The sequence below is a fragment of the Botrytis fragariae genome (genome assembly GCF_013461495.1).
Source record: "Botrytis fragariae strain BVB16 chromosome Unknown tig00000000, whole genome shotgun sequence".
NCBI lineage: Eukaryota > Fungi > Ascomycota > Leotiomycetes > Helotiales > Sclerotiniaceae > Botrytis > Botrytis fragariae.
In genome coordinates, this window is record NW_023500986.1 from 1860368 (window position 1) to 1880386 (window position 20019).

Here is a 20019-nt window from a genome sequence, read left to right on the forward strand (position 1 = left end):
TCGATCTCCATTCTCTTTCTCTCTCAATTACAATACTAGCATTGAAATATTCTCTCTCCCTCTTTCCCTCTCTCTCAACCTCTAATTCTCATTTCAAGTCTGATTGATATTGAAATATCCTCTCTCACTCGATACCCCCTCAATCTCAAGTCAAATCTGGTACAGAGCTCCTCCCTCTCTTTCTCTCTTCTTTCAGTAACAATACTAATTTTTCTATCAAGTTTATCTAACATCAAAACATCCTCTTTCTCTTGAAACCCGCGATTCTCATATCAACTCTAGTCTGCATCTCTCTGTATCTCTACTCTTGTCAAATGGCCAATTCATATATTAAGTCTGACCGGCGTTGAACATTGCTCTTTTCGTTTTCTTTCCTTACAAGCGCAGTCCTTTATGAAATCTACCTGGCGTTAGATATCCTTTCTTTCTCTTTCCCTTGATCAATATTCAATCCCAATATCAAATCTGTTTGGGCTTGAAAATCCTTTCTTTCCTCGCTTTCGATGGAACCCCTAATTTTCTTAGGTCTGTCTGTCTGGCATTGGATATCATATCTCTCTATCTCAATCAAAATCCCAACTCTCACATTGAATTTTTCTCTGGCACGCCACTAGCGCTAGCGCCAATTGCTCCGACTCTCTCCTTGTCCACGATCCTTCTCACGCCCCTTCTGCTGCTTCGCCACTAGCACCAACAGCACCTCTCTTTCCTGTCCTGGACAAGTATATCTCGAAATGGAAGATTTTAAGCGGATAGGCTACGCACTCAATTAACGTCCTTGTATCAAAATTGCCATTCATTGAAATCATCATATTAATGGTGTCTGTGGAAGGGAGATTGAAGCTTTATCCACAGTCTGTGGCATTTTTATTGTTTTGCACATAAGGAAGATAGCAGTTCTATCTGGAGTGTTTGTGCAAGGATGATAGGAATTTGGTTTGTTATCTGTGGTGTTGGTGGTGTTGGTGGTCCATGTGATCTATGTACAATAAGGGAAATCGGATGTTTCGCAATGCTTGTTGTGATGAAAGATTGAGGGAAGGATAAGTAGATCTCCGGGGTTCTCAGGAGGAGGAACGAGGCTCATATGCAGGAGGACAACCTCAACACGTCATGATCGGCATTTCCGTTGTTTGTGAAATCTGTCTTTTTGGAAGAAGGGTGAGAGAACGATGGCAATTCAGCTTACAATCTCAAGTTTTTGGGATAGGCGTTCAATTTTGGCGCTTGTGCCGAAAAGGATAAGAGTTCAATTCATGATGTTTGGAAAAGCGACGAGAGAAAAACAGTAGGAGAAAGGGTCAAAGTTTGGTTTATGTTGTCTTGTAGCGAGAAGGGTGGGAGTGACTTTTATGATATCTGTGGCAAGAAGTATGGCGTCTTTTCCCAAAAACTGGACAATGGACACCGGAATGTGAGGTGGTAGGACTTGGTTTGAACCTTGGAGGAGCACTGATGTATGAGGGAAAGAGATCCTGAAGGAGCTGCGAAGGTCTAAAAATGGTGCTTCAAAGAGACGGTTGGAATAGCTGGGATGATCAAGACGACGAAAATATGACATGGCCTTTATAATAACGGTGACGGGTGTCTTATAAATTATTGGGATTGAGAAAATGGGAGAGAAAGGGGAAAATTCTATGGTAAACAGCAGTCGGCCATCGCTGGACTCACAGATGGAATTACTCGATGTGGATATTTTGTCCAAGCACCCTCACCACACTACACCACACAAGCCATCGCCAGATACGACAGATAGACAACGTTGCAAAGCTCGCAATACTACCCCCAACGTGTAGATTCTCAGGTACCTTCGCATACCATACCACGAAAATAATACCAAATTCGGCGAGCATACGAGGACACGAAATTCAGAAAGTTGACCTTGAGACGCCAGCCGCAAAACCTGAAAGTCGATATCCAAAAGCTAGTGTATGCTAGACTTGAATAATGCAACGGAATAGCTATGAGGAAACCCCCCCAGCTGCACACCAGGGCACCCTCGGCTGGAATGATACTCGCAAGAACGCAATACCTGCACATGACAACAGCAGCTTGAATGGTGTAATCCATTGATTCTCAAGCATTTAACCCCTTTTCAGAGCAATTAGCAGTGAGGTCTTCGACTCTCGACACCACACTTCGATCTTCAAACGATTCTAGCACCGACTTTCGAGCAATTCCTGAAATAATACTCGTTGTGTTTCAGAGCTTCGACATGACATGCGGCACAGTTTCTGTCAATCTCAAAGTTATTGCGACAGAATCACCCTTAATTAAAAGGCTTTCATTTGAATTCCACGTGTACTACTCAAGTACTATTTCTCATCCGAAATTGTCTTGGGGGGTTTCAAAACTTGAAGTGTATTACACTAACGACACTTTGCAGAGTTGAGTGCAACTGGTATTAGTGTTATGCTGACACTGATCTTGTGGTAAAGCTTTTCACGGCTTGTGGTGTTGTGGGCTTGGTATGATATAAAAAAAATGAGTGGTTGAGAACAAAACCGTTCGTAGTTAGATGATCATTTAGACACCAAATCCAAAATGCAATAACCTAAAACTCGCATTTCCTTTGCTCGCTGGTAGGCCTAACCCTTTCGAAGTATGTCTTAACTTGGAGCTACCGTACTAGTGAGTATGAGTTATACCTAGCTAATATGGAAAACATCACTCTTATACCATACCCAAACTTTTCCATCAGAACCTCAGCACATTGATTTTATCGCTAGCGTCTAAGATAATCCTTACAAAACTTGAATTCCTTAAGCTCCAGTTCTTCCTTAAATCTTGATTCGTTGACTATCGAGCCTCCTAAGGTTGTGTTATATAGTTTTATAGTTATATGGTAAGATTTTATATTTATATGATGGTATGAGAGTGATTGTATAAAATGATTAGGGACAATTATAGGGTCTTGAAGGGAGGGGGGTGAAGAGGAGGGAAGGGCGGGGGCCACAAGGGACCGAATCGGCATACTTCGGAAGGACCTAGGTTTAGCCTAATCTTTAAATCCTACGTCACATACAGATTCTTTTACAGAAGCCTTAACGCGATGATTTTCTCGCATGCTCTAAAACATTGAAAAGTGTGACACTTTGCCTTAGAAGAACTGCGAGCGCAGGGTACAAAATGTCCTTAGAATCTAAAACTAAGAGACTATGATCCAATCGTTCATAGAGTGTTCATTTATATTAGCTGTTTATACTTGATTGTTTACATACGTGCGAATATGTACATGGAATCGCATCGCGATTGAGTGCGTTCCATGACAAAAAGGGTGTATATAGAAATGAGAGCATGTGAAATACCTAGTTCATGAGTTAAAGTTTGAACCAAGACAAGCCATATGCTACGATCACCCACTAGAGCATACTGATAGAGGTCAAATAACTAGAATAAGAAAGCTAAAGAGAAAAGAGGAAAGAGGAAAGAGAATTCTAAGGGATCTCTTTATCTTTTATATAATAGAGTATTGCTTAGTTTAAGCTAGTTTAAGACTGACAACCTAAAACCAAAAGAAATTCATATGTATATATATATGGAAAAAATTCTTTCAGACTTCCTTCTCATACCTTTCTTCACACAACCTTTGTATTCCTATTATTGAAACCTATTACCGAAACCTATTATCAAGTCTCTCAATTCGCTTCAGACAATTAAATAATTAATAATTATGCCGGCACGTGTAGCTTTAAAGAGAATGATTCCCTTCGCAGGGCTGGTGGCTCTGGTGCGACATCCGCAACGGTAGCTTGCTACGGCGCCAATCATGCCTTCAAACATATGAGCCCGACGAAGCCTTGCTTCAAATCACATTCTTCGATAGAAGCCATTGAAAAAGTCATTGAATCGACAACCTTTGTCATGCTTTATCGGAATTTTCAACTAAGCTGGCAGATATTGTGTGCTGCGAGTGTCTACAGTGGTTACAGCATTTTTTGCAAACAATCATGCACCAGAATCTTCGATGATTGCAAAAGAGAATGGGACAGAATCAAAGTGGTAGATGAGGCTGCTTCGAACTTAGGTATGTTTCACATCACTGATGAGAACATACATGTATCTTCAGTTACTGACTGATATTCTTAGAAACCCGAGAGAAAAAATCACTTGGCAATGAAGATAGCTTTGTTGAGGACACTACATTGTAGTGCGATACCTCATAATCATCTTTATAGTAGAATGGGTACCGGCGTAACGGATGGAGGGCTTTTTGGGGAGTTGTCATTGACTTGTGGTGTTTGGATGCTGGAATACAGCGATACCTGATAATGACTGTACACTAGTACCAGGCACAACAAGGTGAGATCTCCGTTGGAGAAGGGTGCAATTGAGGAGTAAGATCATTCCTCTCAGCTCTCTGAAGGGTGGTAAATAAGATAAAATACTCGTATTTAAGCATTACGAGGTTCCTCAATTACATACCAAGCGCAGGGTTCCGAGAGTCATCCATGGTCTCGATTAAGAATAATGATGTCCAGTGAGGTTCAAGATAGGGGAGACCATGTTCACGTGATGTCTTATTCTATATTTGGTTGGCAAGGTTATCCCCTTCTATACGAACTTAAAAAAGAAATAAAATTACAAATGTATTCGATCATCTATATATCTCGTATTTCCTCTCCTTTCTCAAAACATATAAAAGTCATGTAACCCAGAGGCTGCCTTAGTAAATGAATATCAATATTTCCCTTTTAATTATTTCTCTCGCTTTTTTCTCCACCATCAATTGTTACACCATGTCCAATGCCGAGGCCTGGAAAAGACGTTCCATATATCAAGTGCTCACCGACAGATTTGCCATAGAAGATGAGAATAATTCAGATAGAGGCCCAGATCATGGGATAAGAGAATATTGTGGTGGAACATGGAGGGGAATAATATCTAAACTTGATTATATCCAAGGAATGGGTTTTGATGCAGTTTGGATTTCACCCGTTTGTTTTTTAGCCTCATCAGTGTTCTAATTGCATTTACTAACGATTCCATACAGATCACTAAGAACATCGAAGAATTGACTGAATATGGAGTTTCCTATCATGGTTATTGGCCAGAGGATATCTATTCAGTAAATCCACATTTTGGAACCGCTGATGATTTACTCGCCCTATCGGATGCCTTGCACGCTCGGGTATGTTTTTGATGGTTGATATAGTTGTCAATCATATGGGTTCGCCTCCCACAGTGGAGTATTCCAGATACGTACCTTTTAATGATTCATCATACTATCATCCACAGTCATTCATCACAAATTACGAAAATCAGCAGCAAAGCGAGGAAGGATGGTTGGGGGATGGACATGTGCCATTGCCCGATCTAAATACGGAGGATCCTACCGTGGTACTCACCCTCCAAGCCTGGATCACAAAACTTGTACAAAAGTTTAAAATTGATGGTTTGAGACTTGACACTGTCAAACATGTCAGGAAGAATTTCTGGCCCGATTTTGTTCGGGCTGCTGGGGTCTGGTCCGTAGGTGAGGTGTTGTCAGGTGATCCCGACTACTTAAGCTCATATCAACCTTATGTTGGAGGCCTTCTAGACTATGGGACATATTATCCTCTGAAGAGAGCCTTTCATAGGGATGGTGGAAGTATGTATGAGCTGACCAACCTCCTCACTCCTGAATACCGATCGAAATTCCGCGACACGCAGCAAATGTCGACTTTTATGGAGAATCATGATATGCCACGATTTACCAGCGACACCAACGCGGACTTGGCTGTTGTAAAGAATGCTATGGCATGGACTTTACTTACCGATGGTGTGCCAATTGTTTACTATGGACAAGAACAATCTTATTCTGGAGATGGTGATCCTGGCTCGCGAGAGCTGATGTGGACGTCCAATTATAACATCACACCGCTATACCAATACATCGCACGTTTGAACCAAATCAGAAAGCTGGGTTGGGATGCAGGATTTGGTACACATCTAACCACAAAACTTTACATTGAAGACAATGTTGCTGCTACGCAGAAGGGCCCCGTGCTCATGGTGCTGACCAACTTAGGTAGCCAGGCCAGATCCAAAAATATCTCCATACCTACCATGTTCAAAAACGGGACCATAATAGTCGACATCCTCACAGGAGAATCTTTCAGAGTCAAACGATCGACGAATATCACCATAATATCTGGAGAACCTCGAATTTTTCTCCCTCTTGGTCTAGCAGAGAACATCTGTGATAATATTTTACCACCAGCTCAGAGTGCCATATCTAAATTATTCTCTAAAATGTTTGGTGCCTCCTCTTCCTCAAAAACTGCCGCCGAAATCACCGATTGGCCATATGGTGAATCGGTCAACAGCGCAGATGTTATACTTAGAGAAAAAGATCCGGTTGCGGAACAGGCAGGGCCAAGATTTTGATGCCGAGCGTTCAGGAGAGTTCATCTCCGTGGTCTATATTCTATGCAGCTAGATAATTAAGCGACCGAGTATACTTTGTTTTTCAAGTCACCTAGAATTTTTAGATTAATCATTTTAATTAGAAGATACCTTAGATCATGAGTTTTCTGGCATCAATCATTACAATTTAATTCTTTCATGTTTCGACAAGTTGGCGGACCTTTTCTTTGGTCTTTCTGCGTGCATAGAACTCATGCTTAAAATCTAGGTGGACAGGAGCTATAAATCCATCCTCATGAAGGGGAGCCGTGTCTTTGCAGTTTGAGCAAACAATCTGTTAAACAATTAGATGATCTGAGCCAAACAAATCCTCTCTCTCGATTATTATCCATCTGTCTCCAGTTATCATGAAGTCATGTCCAGAATTCCGATCACTTCTCATTCCAACTTCCTCCCATAAGTCCCCACCCACTCTCCCCAAAACTTTGTCTTCCAGCAAGCCCCCAAGCTCTTTCCTCCCAACCTTTTCAGTTGCATCCAACTCTTCACTCAATCCCACCACTTGAAATAAATAACTATGTATACCATGTCCCAACACCGGCTTTGGGCCTCCCCAAATCGTTTTCCTCCGATTAGCTCCATAGTTGAAATCACCTGCTAATAATTGACTACTGCTACCATCACCTTTCTTCGCTTCTACAAAATCCTCCTTGTCGACTATCAGTTTTAAAGGAGGAATGTTGTATCAGATACCATGAATAACCGGACTGAGTTAGGGTGCATCAGGATCCTCAACAACAAGGGGAAATGGTTTTGTTTTCCCACGAAGTTCGGAATCCGTGTTGCGGGATAATGGAAATAATAAGCCGACATACGGAGGGATACATACTGAGTCGGTTTGTGGAATGGATTGATATTTCAATGCGGTACAGTACTTTTATCTAACCCTAAGCCCTTGTGCAACATGACGTTCAGACATGAGAAAGAAAGAAAAATGTACACGGTGATTGTCCAACATTTACTTTGAATTGAAATTGCATCCTGAACTTCTTCCAAAAGACAAAGAGCGATCAACTTTCAATACGAACGAAATAATACGCCAGGTAAGAGAGCAAAAATCCAATGAACGAAATCATAGTAAATAAACTCAGGGCCTCGATTTTCGCAGAACTTGCTGTACCCATTTCATACCACAATGTAAAGCCGAAGACAACACTGAAGGTCAACGTTAAATAGACGATAGATACTTCAAGTTATGTCAGCTATTTCAGTATATGTAGCACCCAAAAGACGGTAAACGTACAGCCAGGAGTTAACCCAAAAATATCCCTTTCAGCCCTCTGAGCCGCCCCTCCGCCTGCTAGCTTTTTGTTTGAGCCAGCCTTCAACGGACCCAATTCGTTCCTCAAATATGCAAACAACAACGTGCCTGCCTCAACACCAAATATCGAGCGAAATACATCGACGTCAAAGGTTCTGAGCTCTGACCCGCGACCATATTTCCATTGCGTGGCCAGGCTCTCGGCCTCATGCTTTGGGACATCGTAATGATTATGAAGTATGTGAGAAATGTATTCCCGAACTGTAAGTGCAGTTGCGTCTAGCGGAGGAACTGAAGGAGCAGTGGACATCTTGGAGAAAGTTGGGAATTTGAAGTTTTTTGCAGTGATGAGTGTTGAGTTCTGGTGAAATGCTGCAAGAGCCGATGAGTTGGAGAGAAATTGCTACATTGTAGTAAGTTCTCTTTGGAGAGCCGGAACACGGCAAATCAGATTATGAGTCTGAAGGCATCTCAACAGCGGGACCAACGGTTTGCACTGTATCAGCTTGCGTTGCTCCATTTAAGAAGATAAGCGTGTTGAGTCAGCAGGTTCATTTCTTAAATACACAGTATTAATTGGATATAAAAACTAGGAACACATTATCTGATGACGAGAACCTAACAAGTTATCCTATAATATAGAGAATATGAATTTGATTGAGAGATGTAACTATAGTGATCCTCAATAGAAGCAAGGTTTATTTTGTACCTGTTTCTGGTCGCAAGAGTCTATGAAACATCTAACCTCCCAAAATTATTGCACTTAGCTCTTTCTTTTTTAGTTCTTCTTCTATATAAAATAATCCTCTCATTCTATTATAGCCCAGCTAGGGCTAACCTCGCATGTATTTTTGAGTTCCATTGAGATATTTTGTAATCGTAAAAGCTCCCGAGTTTTATACATATCTTCCTATAAGACGAATTGCCTCCAGTCAATAGCAAAAGACAGGGACATCTCACACACGTCGTAATTTGATAATGATTGTTAGGATATATTGAAGACATTTTCTAATACCCCAACTATTGTTCCGATGGAAATTGCGATGGTTGGTACTAGTAGTGACCAACTTTAACCGGGGGGGGAGGGGGCGGCGGGGTTGTGACGGATTGAAAGAATAGTTGACTGAACCAACTAATTAGATTAGATTGTATTGTAGGTGGCGGTCCGAATCTTTAATTCAATTGGTTAAAATTGATCAGTCAGTCGTGATATTACTGTGTTACTCTCTCACTAGCATATTTTTTTGAGTGCCAAAAAGTGTCACTTATTTCTGGAGATACATCGGCGATTTTGGGAGGATTGAACACATGAATTTGATTGAAATCATGTTCTGGCTCGCTTAGATACCTCATTTATAGGAGTTTCCAAGAGATTACGCTCTTTTTCAGAAACAGCCTTGCGCTTCTTTTCACCAATATCCGATGTGCCAAATGTAGTCAATATACGAGCCATGCAAACACTTTTCCGATTATCAAAATTTTCTTCGTTCTGCTGCGTCCGAGATGCGATAAAGGAGCGAGCAGCGCTACCTAGCTTCACAAAATCATTCACCATCGGCGAACTGAACTCAGCGCCATAGTGAAACGTATTAGCCCATTCAATCAGGTCGAACATCTGTGAGACGGGATGTTTATTGCTCTGATGATATGACTTGGGAGTCTCGGGAGTGTCGATGGAATCAAGCGGGTCGTAGAAGAATATCGCAGAACACCAGAGTCTAGTAACATTAAATCCTTCAGCATTAGATGTACGGATATAATAACCAAGAAGTGATAGCTTTCCAGCTAAACTTTTGTGCTTGTATACATTTGGGTTTTGCGTCATTGCCCCTTTCAACCACTCAATCAACTTCGCCTGAAGCCCATTCAAAATTGCTAAATCGCATGTGGATGTAGATGGCTGACTTAGTTCTCGAGAATTCAATTTGGCGAGAGATTCTTCATCCGAGCACACGTCGAAGTCTGTTGTAATGTATCTCGAGTCCTCTTCAAAATCGTTCAAGTCCAGTTCGCTGTCAAACAACTCTTCAACGCTAGAGGAGAAGATGCCATGCATTACCGGTGTGGGATTTGGGCTCACTGGAGTTTGAGTCGGTGTCTCTGCAATTACCACTTCGATGGTATCAATTGATAGCAATCCATCTTTGAGCATGACTGGTGGCGACTGAGGAACCTGCACTTCCTTTAATAATGGTGTAGGATTTTTGGTGTATGGCGGCGGTAATGTGTCTTGTAACGGTAATGTATCCTGTGGGGGCAACGTTTCATATCGATTTGGAGGTCCAAATATACTCCATTCCACTAACATAGCCCCTTGTTGAACGTACATTTCCTTCACGTTAGTTTTGCGTTTGGCGGTAATTAAATCCGCGTGAAATTTTTTCAAATTCACCTGCGCATAAGTACTTGGGCTGATGTATACACTGAAGATCTTCGTTTCGGATAGAGATTTAAGTCTTTTGATCAAATCGCTTGAGGTACCATCTTTGGGCGTAATACTCTCAGGAGTCTTCTTCCGCTTATTCATAACGACAAAACCGCTCGTAGTCAGATGGAATTCTACACGCATGACAAGTCCTGATTTGCTTATGCCAGCTTGGTGAAGGGCAGAAGCGTCGGGGAAAGATAAATCATCAATGCCTGATGCCAGAAAAGGTGTAAAGGAATCTGTGAAGTTGGCGTCCGGAGGAACAACAAACAGCATCTCCATTTGTTTTCGCGTACAAGATTGCCTGATAGATATTTTGAGGGAAAAATAGATATGAATATGGCCGTCTGAATCAGAGCTTGCTGTCATAAGAAAATTAAGATTCTGCTTGTTCTGATGCGAGCAAGAGCCTAACGTGAAAGTTTCGTCTGATGATGAATCCTTCCATTTTACAAACACTCTCTCGCGAAGGAGAGGTGGTTCTTGTAGCTGAAGTCCCTTGATCGGAACCAATGTGTCCTACTTTCGTGGTTATAATCAGCAATAGATATAGTAAAACAACAATTGTATTGAAAAACCACTAACTTTCGCAACCATGCCGGATTTAAACCAGTCGTGATTCTTGGAATACAATGAGACGTAGGATTGACCGATGGAAGCTAATCTGTGAGTTTTGTTAAAGCTGTTCACAATAGTATATGCTAAAGAACGTAGCCACCACCACTATACAGATAGCTTCAGGGTTTTTCTAAATAACAAGTGCTAAAGAACGTAACCACCACCGCTATACAGATAGCTTTGGGGTTTTTCTAAACAACAGGTGCTAAAGAACGTAACCACCACCACTATACAGATAGCTTCAGGGTTTTTCTAAACAACAAGTGCTAAAGAACATAACCACCACCACTATACAGATAGCTTTGGGGTTTTTCTAAACAACAGGTATTAAAGAACGTAACCACCACCGCTATACAGATAGCTTCAGGGTTTTTCTAAACAACAAGTGCTAAAGAACGTAACCACCACTACTATACAGATAGCTTCAGGGTTTTTCTAAACAACAAGTGCTAAAGAACGTAACCACCATCACTATACAGATAGCTTTGGGGTTTTTCTAAACAACAGGTATTAAAGAACGTAACCACCACTACTATACAAACAGCTTCGGGGTTTTTCTAAACAACGGGTGCTATAAGACACAATTCTTGTACACAACATATTATAGAAGCAATTTTGTCGGCTCCATCGACAGATAGCGCTTTATTATGGTATTCGATAGATGGTGTGCGACAGAGATAAAGGGAGAATTGAAATGGCGATGGACAAACGGCGATGGACAGATGGCGATGGACAGATGGCGATTGGCAGATGGCGCTTTCGTTATGGTATTCGATAGATGGTGCGCGACAGAGATAAAGGGAGAATTGAAATGGCGATGGACAAACGGCGATAAACAGATGGCGCTTTTATTACGGTAACTGATCGATGGTGTATGCGATGGGAACAAAGTGAAGGAGGAAAGATGGAGGTTCATCTCCTTGATAGATTTGTAGAAGCAAATGTAGTAAAGTTGTATTTCATGTATGCTTATGTAATCTTGTATCACATGGTGTGTCTTTTTTATAGTTAAACCTTTTCTGATTAGTCATAAGTAATATGCTGATGTTAGGATAGTTAGTGTTATTCCGATCCGATTAACTTACACCTAAAATATTTGGGAATATCTTCAATTCAATTTTCAATTCAGTAAACAACCTTAAATGGATTAATGATATAATCGGAAAATAATTGATTAAATTAAAGCAATTGAGGGCTTTTGGGATCTTGGGATCTTGGGACTGAACCCTTCTAATTTGCACAGAGACGTGAACTTTCAATGAGACGCTTCAGATAACTTCAATGGTCCAATTGAACTGTGTACAAACATCTTCAATTTAGAAACTAGATTCAGGATTAAGGATCTTATTGCTACGCTACCTGATGACTAGCTACTTGAATCGCTGCTTTCAGGATCTTCATCCTCATCATACTCCGCAGTAGTTTTTATGTTGATACTCAACTTCTTAGCTACTCTCTGCCACATCTCAATCAATTTTTCCGCGCTATTCCAGTATATCGTCTTAAATTCTTCTGGCTCGCACACCGGAGGCTCAAGCACGAGTTTCCCCGGCCGCATGATTCCAGTTTGAGTACCGGTAAGGAGAGATCCTGCCTTTGAGTGAAGTAGATTCAAGATGTTGGTGCAGACCTGCTCCGCACCTACAGGATTGAAGAGATGCAGGAACATGTTCATATTTACAGCTGGCCAAGTACCAGCAACGCTGGCTAGAGATGGTATAAGGTTCAATATATCCCCAACGACATGATGTTCAGGCAGAAAGCGGTCTTGATCTCGGAATAACGGGTGGCCGGCGGCTTCAAATTCTGGAATGGTATCTGTTCCGGAAAGATCAGTTAGAGGTACGCCATCTCTATACAAAGCTGGCACAGCTTGGCCAATGCAGGTATCAATGTCGAGAAAACTGAATGGTGTCGATGTAAGCAGTCGAATCAATTGTTTTTATTGCGAATGACGCGAAAGGCCGAAAAGTATGAACTAAAATTCATTGATGCAAGCCCAAGGGAAAACATTTCACACTTTGTAGCCATATTAATGAACGCAAATCCCAGAGTTTCATTCACGGATAGGACACAAGCTTACGATGCTATAGATGTGCGACTCAACTTCGGGTGGTGTTGTACTACTCGAAAAGTTTTCTTGAAGCGGAGGTAAGCCTATTGCTAAATGATGGCTGCTATCGGGGAGGCGCTTTCACTCGAGACAGATGATTTGGTGATTCGGCAACTTTGAGAAGTTCCTCAGTGGTGGGCATGATTGATAGTAGTGTATGCAAATGCACCTTAGGACGTTTTACGGTCCATTGTTTGCATGAGCAGAAACCTCTGCGTAGATGATTGAAAAAGAACAAGTACCTGTGTGTCTACTGTGTTTAAAGCGTTGAAGGACGACAAGCCATCATTTCCCAACAGCGGGTCACCACTCACCATTTGCTTCATAGTTTCATTCACCCTCAATAGCTCATCATGGAGCTCATGAGGAGTCCTTTCACCAATGATTACTTCTTCAGTATTAATTTCACACATTGGGTTTGGCCAGTTAAGTCCTTGAGTACCCTACTTTCCTGCCTCATTCTGACACAAAACAGGTATCCTAATTAGTTTGAGCTGCAAAGTGTACATGATCTGATGTGTTGAAGACGTCGAGCCCGGATGACTCATTCTCCAAATTCCGTCTCAACGAGCCGCAGCATGTGAGTATCAGCTTTCCGTATAATTTAAATCTATTTAGTTCGCTAGAAGAATTAGAGTTTTGCAAACACACTGAATTGACACGTCAAATTTATATACCAACAAAATTAGTTGTTACTTTGGGAAAGAACCTTTCGCCCTTGAAGTTTTAAACCATGTTATCATCAGCAGCATCGTCCCTTGCGGCCACAACGAAGTTCCCCAAGACCAATTCTCTGTTATTACTCTTGCAGATGTCTGATATAGAGTTGAACAATCAAATAAGGGACAATAGTAAATGGAAGAAGCGGTCAGAAGAGACCACTCTCGATGTCCATTTCCCGGAGCTAGACAATGTGTCCTTGGAAACCATCAATCTCGTACTTATTGGATCCAGCATGCTCGAACGGTTCAAAACAACTGGCCACGACCTCAATTTAGGTTCAAAGCCAGGAATTTTCAACGCCGGGGTAGGAGGCGATGCAATCCCCAACCTACTTTACCGCATTGATCTAGGTCTCCTCCGGAAAGCCAAGACCCAAGGGAAAGTGGGAACAGTTATTGTCAATATCGGTTCTAATGATTTGAAAAAACCCGGTCGAAGCTTGACCGAAGCTCAACTTTACCAATTCGCTCTTCACTTGGAGGCATTAAGAAGAACATTCCCCCGAGCACGAATAGTGATTACGGCATTGTTTTACAAGAAAGATGTACACCCATCAGATGTTGATAGAAGTAACGAGGATTTACAAAATGTAGTCTCTGGATTGCCTGGTGTGGAGTGGCTAGCAGCACCGGAAGTCGATCTTGACAACCATTATGAGGATCACGTTCACTTGAACAGAGCTGGTTATGAGATATGGGATAAATGGCTGGTGGAAAAACTTGAGATTTAGCAACGGTGTTGGATAGATAGTATTCGAGAAGAAGCTTTTCAACACGAGGTCTTGGGCAAATGACCACTATACGACATCAACCGCTAATATATCGGTGATCACTGTAACTTGCAGTAGACCGCCAACCTTGTCGGGCCGGTACCTTAGACGGGAGCTTAATAGAGATTTCCGAATAATGCCAAGAGGAATTATTCTCGAATTTCCAGTCTGAGGAAGTTCTGCTCCGTTGTCCGTACATGTTTAGTAAACACCACATGACATGATCCACCTTCCACCTTCCACTTTCCACTTTCCATCTTCCATCTTCCATCTTCCATCTACAGACGACTGCGCTTCTAGAATAGGTTTAGACTTGAGGTACAGCTTTAAAATCTTGACGTTTGCGGTTGATGGAAAGGAGGTTGTGGGGGTTTCAATCCATATTGAGTTATTTCCTAAGCGGTTATGGCCAAGGCGGCGCTTGAAGTGATTATACTCCGTTATAATTTCCGATTCTTGTTAAGCTTGTTTCAATTTCCAGAAACCCCTGAATTGACGATTCGCGATTGGCTATCCACGTGCACAAAGGGGCAATGGAAACAACAAAACCTTAAAAAAATCAATCTATCTGAGAATATGAGATGAAATTACAACGCTTGGTTTTTCTTGGTACTTGAAAGCGTCATTTCTCCATCTTTTCTTTTGGGTCTCAGATGAAGTCAGTAGATTTCGGAAAATACAGACGAAAGTGTATCGTTCGAACGTTAAAGCAATTGGAGATATAAACTTCTTGAAAGAGTGCTTAGTGTCTCTTGTCCCGCAAAGCATGCGCGCATCCGTCTTTAGGTTACAATCTAGTCATTGAACTCTGCGAGTGCCGATTCAATCAATCATCTCGTTCGTCCGTTTGCTCGCCAAGAATTTGCATACACCGAAGTTACGGGTGCTAGTATAGGCGTCTTGGCTTTCGTGCGAGTGTCCACGATACCCAGAAATATCCCCAAAAATTCGAGAGTGAGATGCAGGGACTATGCTCTTGGCCCTTTGCAGTTGCAGTGAACAATCTCAAAATTCGCCATTTGCATTGGTGTTCCCGTCTTCATCCACTCTATTTTCAAGCGTTTATTCCACATAGCCACCTTGTTTGTCGTCTTGGCTATCATTCTACTCTTCTATGCAATGAATTCTTCGTTTACCCGTGGATCCTCCATCACCAAAATGCTTGGATTGTTTATCGAAAACTGTTGGGTGAGAATTAAGGAGAAATTCTAGATCCTCCTTTGCGTTGGGTTAATTCCATGGGACCATTAATCAGATGAACTTGGCAATATAAACAAATAACCTCAGCAGCAACCATTCTACTATAAAGATGAAGATGAATCCCACGATCTAACATCATCACTTCCATCATTCACTTCCACATTCATTACATTCACTAAACACACTACATTCTTTTAACGGGCAAGTTCCAATTTTCACTCTTTCATCATGAAGTTCTCAATTGTTTCTGCTGGTCTTTTGGCCGCATTCGCCACTGCTGCTCCAACCCCAACCTCCGACGAGATTGTCAACCGCGCTGCCATCGCCAAGCGCGCCACTGTTACCGACGCCTGTACGATTGGTTACGCCAGTACCAACGGTGGTACCAAGGGAGGAGCTGGAGGAACCACCACCACCGTTTCCACCTATGCTCAATTCACCAAGGCTGCCACTGCTGGTAACACCGTCGTTGTCGTTTCCGGTCCTATCACCCAAGCTGCTTCCCAAGTCAAGGTTGCCAGTGACACCACCATCATCGGTAAAAACTCAAAGGTCGTTTTCACTGGTTTCGGATTGTATGAGCTCCCTTCCCTCTATTCTAACTTGCAATTATCTAATCTTATCTTATCAGACTCGTCAAGGAACAATCCAACGTTATCATCCGTAACATCGCCATCAAGGAGGTTCTTGCCGCCAACGGTGACGCTCTCGGAATTCGTAAGTTCTCCCATCTTGTCCATATAGCCACTTCAATACAGTAGACTGACCTCTCCTCTAGAAAAATCCACCAACGTCTGGGTTGATCATGTTGATCTCTCCTCCAACAGAGACCACGACAAAGACTACTATGATGGACTCTTCGACGTAACCCACGCTTCTGACTACGTCACTCTCTCCAACTCCTTCATCCACGACCACTGGAAGGCATCCCTCGTCGGTCACTCCGACTCCAACTCCGCCGAAGATAAGGGACATCTCCGCGTCACCTATGCCAACAACTACTGGAAGAACGTCAACTCCCGTGGTCCTTCTATTCGTTTCGGTACTGCTCACATCTACAACTCTTACCATGACACTGTTGCCGACGGAATCAACACCCGTCTCGGTGCTCAAGTTCTTGTCGAATCTAACGCCTGGACTGGATCCAAGAAGCCTTTGTACTCCACCGATGCTGGTTACGCTGTTGCCAACGACAACGACTTTGGCACTGGATCCAACGAAGCTGAGAAGGGTACTTTGTCTGCCAGCAAGTTGGGATACACATACACTCTTTTGGGCAGCAGCAAGGTTAAGGCCGCTGTTGTTGGAACTGCAGGTGTTACTTTGTCTTTCTAGATTGAGAGTCAGCAGTACTCTTGATTCTATCTGGATGATATGAGCACTTTTGAGGAATGGGGGAGAGCTAGTACAGGGTACTTTTAGATTCTTGGTGTATATAAATTTCTGGTCGGAGACCGTATATATTAGATGTGAATAGACGGCTCTAGTAGCTAGTCAATGGAAGATTTTCACTCATCTACTTTCCCGTGGCAATTTTCGTGATTCTCTTTTAGTTTTCAATTTTGTAAAGTTTTATTGTGTTTTCGGCTTTGAATTGTACACAGTAAACATACTTCCCGCTCGACCAGAAAGAGATGCGAATTAGACGAATCAGGATTGGGACTTTCCCAGGCGTTTTATTATCTAGTTATTCCGGATGGACATGTCGTGAGAGAGCGTCAGAATCGAGGAGGAACAGAGCGAGAACACTATCAGTGCGTGGCATTCAGTCGCGTGGAGGAGGGTAAGGTTCGTGAGCTGTATATGGTTGGATGGCCAAAATATATTGTACGATTTGCGATAGAAGCAGCAAACGACCCATTAGAGCAGCCCGAAATAAAAGAGAATACAGCTCATCCAGCCAACAATGTTGAAGGAAAAAAACTCGTTGTGTTGTCCATAATTAGCACTTTCAGTAAAATTGGTATCTATCGCACAGAAATAATGCTAACAGTTACTTGTGAGTCCACTCGGCCTTCTTTTTCTCCGCAAAAGCCTTCATTCCAATCTTTTGATCTTCACTTCCAAATAAGCTGTGGAAAACTCTTCTCTCATACTCTACACCGTCTCTGAGTGGTAAGTCCTGACTCTTGTTGACAACTTCCTTCGCAGCCTGTACTGCTACCTTACTGTATCCTGCAATTGTCTCGGCAGTGCCTAGCGCAGCTTCAATGAGCTCTTCCCAGCTTCCATACGTCCTTGCCGCAACTCCCCATTCTCCAGCTTCTTTGCCACTAAAGTTCTTGCCGGTCAATATAAGCTCCATAGCTCTAGCTTTTCCAATTGCCCTCGTAAGTCTTTGACTTCCGCCGGCTCCAGGAATCGTCCCAAGTTTAATTTCTGGTTGCCCAAAATTTGCCTTCTCTGTGCAGTACAATACATCGCACATTAGAGCTAATTCACAGCCTCCTCCTAGCGCATGTCCTGATACGGCTGCGATAATAGGCTTCTTGATGGCGGTTGTGAGGTCTGACCAAGATTCTATGAAAGAGTTTGTGTAGGCTTCAGAAAAGGTAAGCGGTGCCATTTCTTTGATATCCGCACCGGCTGCAAAGGCTCTTTCAGATCCGGTAAGAACAATAGCAGATATGGAGGGAGATTTATCGAATGCTTTAAGTGCATCGTTGAGTTCGTTTATGAGTGGTGTAGATAGGGCATTGAGTGCTTTGGGTCGATTTAATGTTACTTTGATAAATGTTAGTGAAGACGTTATTATAAAAGGTAGAGTAGAACAAAGTACTTTGCCCTACGCCGGGTCTTGGTTCTGAAGTTTGTATGAACTCGTAGGATTTGGCTGAGTAGGCTCGTGAAAGTGCGGGGAGAGTTGGAGCTGTGAATCGCGAGGCAAGGGGCCTCAATGTTCTAATTGAATACATGATTTATTGAGATGTAGAATATCGCAAAGTTAGACTTTGACCCCGATTGTATGAAGCCGTCACTTCAGATCATTAAATTGAGATCCAAGAATTCCAATGATTTGAATATCAAAAGCAGCTTGTGTACGTTTCCACTGAACTCATTTCTGGCAATTCGGGTACAACCGATTATCCTCGGGAACTCAGAGCTTAACCCCCGAGCCCCCCAAACATGACCCACCGTCCCGCATAATTGAGTATCACGTGAAGATGGACACACACGCGCCACAATCTTAAGCCACGACGCTTTCCACGGGGCGATTCTATTAAAACAGGTGGTCTCGAATTTTCGAAAAGTTCAAACTCCAACTACTTTCCGCGCCTACCTCCAAACGTCACTCCTTCAAACTCCAACTTCTTCGACAAGAGTTATTACACCTGCACCAATTCTATACCACTTCGACACAAGGACACGCGATTCAATATGGATTCGATAGAACCAGAACAAACCCCTTTCGCGGCTGTGAGCGCGCAGACTTCAAAGATAGGACGTGTGAGTTTGTCCATATATGCGATTTGTTGAATCGCATCATTTGGAAAGGACATATAGACTAATTCGAAATAAACAGCAATACCAAGCTTGGCTAGATAAATCAACACCATATGTTCCTTACAGATGGTTGGCTACATTTGGGCTTCTTATGATATTCTTCATTCGCATATTCGTCGCACAAGGATGGTATATTGGTATGTTGACTCTTGGTTCTTGTGCGCGTTCTCAACTTATATATTTCAATAGTGGCATACTCTCTTGGAATCTACCTTCTTAACCTCTTTCTCGCATTCCTTCAACCTAAGTTTGACCCCTCCAATGAAGCTATCGATAATGATATGGAAGATGGAGCTGCTGGTGGATTACCAACCAAACAAGACGAAGAGTTCCGCCCATTTATCAGAAGACTTCCCGAGTTTAAGTTCTGGCATTCAGCGACAAGAGCAATCGGAATTGGTTTCGCTTGTACTTGGTTCGAGATTTTCGATGTACCAGTGTTCTGGCCGGTGCTGGTTGTTTATTGGTTGATTCTGTTCACATTGACCAGTAAGTAATTCCTTGATAGAAGAATAACTTGAGAGATAGAGTAGTGTTTCAACATACTGACTTTTTCCGCAGTGCGCAGACAAATTCAACATATGATTAAATACCGATATGTGCCGTTCTCGTTCGGCAAGACTAAGTATACCAAAAACAGCTCGTAAACTCGATTGGTTTCAGGATGCAACGAATAAATGGCCCGCTCGGGTGACGATGGACTTGGAGAGATGATAGCAATGCTATCTTGTGTACAAACAGCTGTACTTCATATTTGTTCATGAGAGGATTTGGGGAGCAGGAGGCGAACCCCTTATTGATTTTAATTACAATTTTCTCTGTTCTAGTATACTTAGGGTTTCTCTAGGACATTCAAGGGTCGGGTATAGCTGAAAAGCTATCGGGAAATAGATGATACGAGCTAGTCAAAGTCAACAGAAGAGCAGCATCATCACAATATCGTACCTCTCAAGCTTTTCGAAACATTAGCAGAGCTCCAAAAAGATCCTTTT

At 42.4% G+C, this 20019-nt stretch overlaps 10 protein-coding genes across 10 annotated transcripts; 6 read left to right on the top strand and 4 right to left on the bottom strand.

The window, feature by feature from the left end:
• Positions 1–1613: 1613 nt before the first annotated feature.
• On the top strand, positions 1614–1938 carry Bfra_006792 (uncharacterized protein; the record flags this gene model as incomplete). Its single annotated transcript, XM_037337163.1, has 2 exons — positions 1614–1792; positions 1851–1938. The coding sequence occupies 2 exons, from the start codon at positions 1614–1616 to the stop codon at positions 1936–1938; spliced, it is 267 nt and encodes an 88-aa protein (XP_037198529.1).
• A 1745-nt stretch (positions 1939–3683) lies between these two features.
• On the top strand, positions 3684–4151 carry Bfra_006793 (uncharacterized protein; the record flags this gene model as incomplete). The annotated part of the gene is made up of 2 exons (XM_037337164.1): positions 3684–4027; positions 4090–4151. Coding segments are annotated over 2 exons (405 nt in total), but the record flags the coding sequence as incomplete, so codon positions are not given.
• Positions 4152–4739: 588 nt separating this feature from the next.
• Bfra_006794 (putative glycoside hydrolase family 13 protein) lies at positions 4740–6372 on the top strand (the record flags this gene model as incomplete). The annotated part of the gene is made up of 3 exons (XM_037337165.1): positions 4740–4937; positions 4994–5131; positions 5239–6372. The coding sequence occupies 3 exons, from the start codon at positions 4740–4742 to the stop codon at positions 6370–6372; spliced, it is 1470 nt and encodes a 489-aa protein (XP_037198531.1).
• A 316-nt stretch (positions 6373–6688) lies between these two features.
• Bfra_006795 (uncharacterized protein) lies at positions 6689–7982 on the bottom strand (the record flags this gene model as incomplete). Its single annotated transcript, XM_037337166.1, has 3 exons — positions 6689–7068; positions 7499–7597; positions 7655–7982. The coding sequence occupies 3 exons, from the start codon at positions 7980–7982 to the stop codon at positions 6689–6691; spliced, it is 807 nt and encodes a 268-aa protein (XP_037198532.1).
• A 1014-nt stretch (positions 7983–8996) lies between these two features.
• On the bottom strand, positions 8997–10382 carry Bfra_006796 (uncharacterized protein; the record flags this gene model as incomplete). The annotated part of the gene is made up of 1 exon (XM_037337167.1): positions 8997–10382. The coding sequence occupies one exon, from the start codon at positions 10380–10382 to the stop codon at positions 8997–8999; it is 1386 nt and encodes a 461-aa protein (XP_037198533.1).
• Positions 10383–12084: 1702 nt separating this feature from the next.
• Bfra_006797 (putative methyltransferase domain-containing protein) lies at positions 12085–13244 on the bottom strand (the record flags this gene model as incomplete). Its single annotated transcript, XM_037337168.1, has 3 exons — positions 12085–12622; positions 12802–12824; positions 13146–13244. The coding sequence occupies 3 exons, from the start codon at positions 13242–13244 to the stop codon at positions 12085–12087; spliced, it is 660 nt and encodes a 219-aa protein (XP_037198534.1).
• A 320-nt stretch (positions 13245–13564) lies between these two features.
• Bfra_006798 (putative gdsl-like protein) lies at positions 13565–14284 on the top strand (the record flags this gene model as incomplete). Its single annotated transcript, XM_037337169.1, has 1 exon — positions 13565–14284. The coding sequence occupies one exon, from the start codon at positions 13565–13567 to the stop codon at positions 14282–14284; it is 720 nt and encodes a 239-aa protein (XP_037198535.1).
• Positions 14285–15751: 1467 nt separating this feature from the next.
• Positions 15752–16858, top strand: Bfra_006799 (putative pectate lyase a protein; the record flags this gene model as incomplete). Its single annotated transcript, XM_037337170.1, has 3 exons — positions 15752–16098; positions 16155–16240; positions 16302–16858. The coding sequence occupies 3 exons, from the start codon at positions 15752–15754 to the stop codon at positions 16856–16858; spliced, it is 990 nt and encodes a 329-aa protein (XP_037198536.1).
• Positions 16859–17516: 658 nt separating this feature from the next.
• On the bottom strand, positions 17517–18438 carry Bfra_006800 (putative enoyl- hydratase protein; the record flags this gene model as incomplete). The annotated part of the gene is made up of 2 exons (XM_037337171.1): positions 17517–18247; positions 18303–18438. 2 exons carry the CDS (start codon positions 18436–18438, stop codon positions 17517–17519), a joined length of 867 nt encoding a protein of 288 aa, XP_037198537.1.
• Positions 18439–18901: 463 nt separating this feature from the next.
• Bfra_006801 (putative rer1 protein) lies at positions 18902–19674 on the top strand (the record flags this gene model as incomplete). The annotated part of the gene is made up of 4 exons (XM_037337172.1): positions 18902–18970; positions 19047–19164; positions 19217–19516; positions 19589–19674. The coding sequence occupies 4 exons, from the start codon at positions 18902–18904 to the stop codon at positions 19672–19674; spliced, it is 573 nt and encodes a 190-aa protein (XP_037198538.1).
• Positions 19675–20019: the final 345 nt, after the last annotated feature.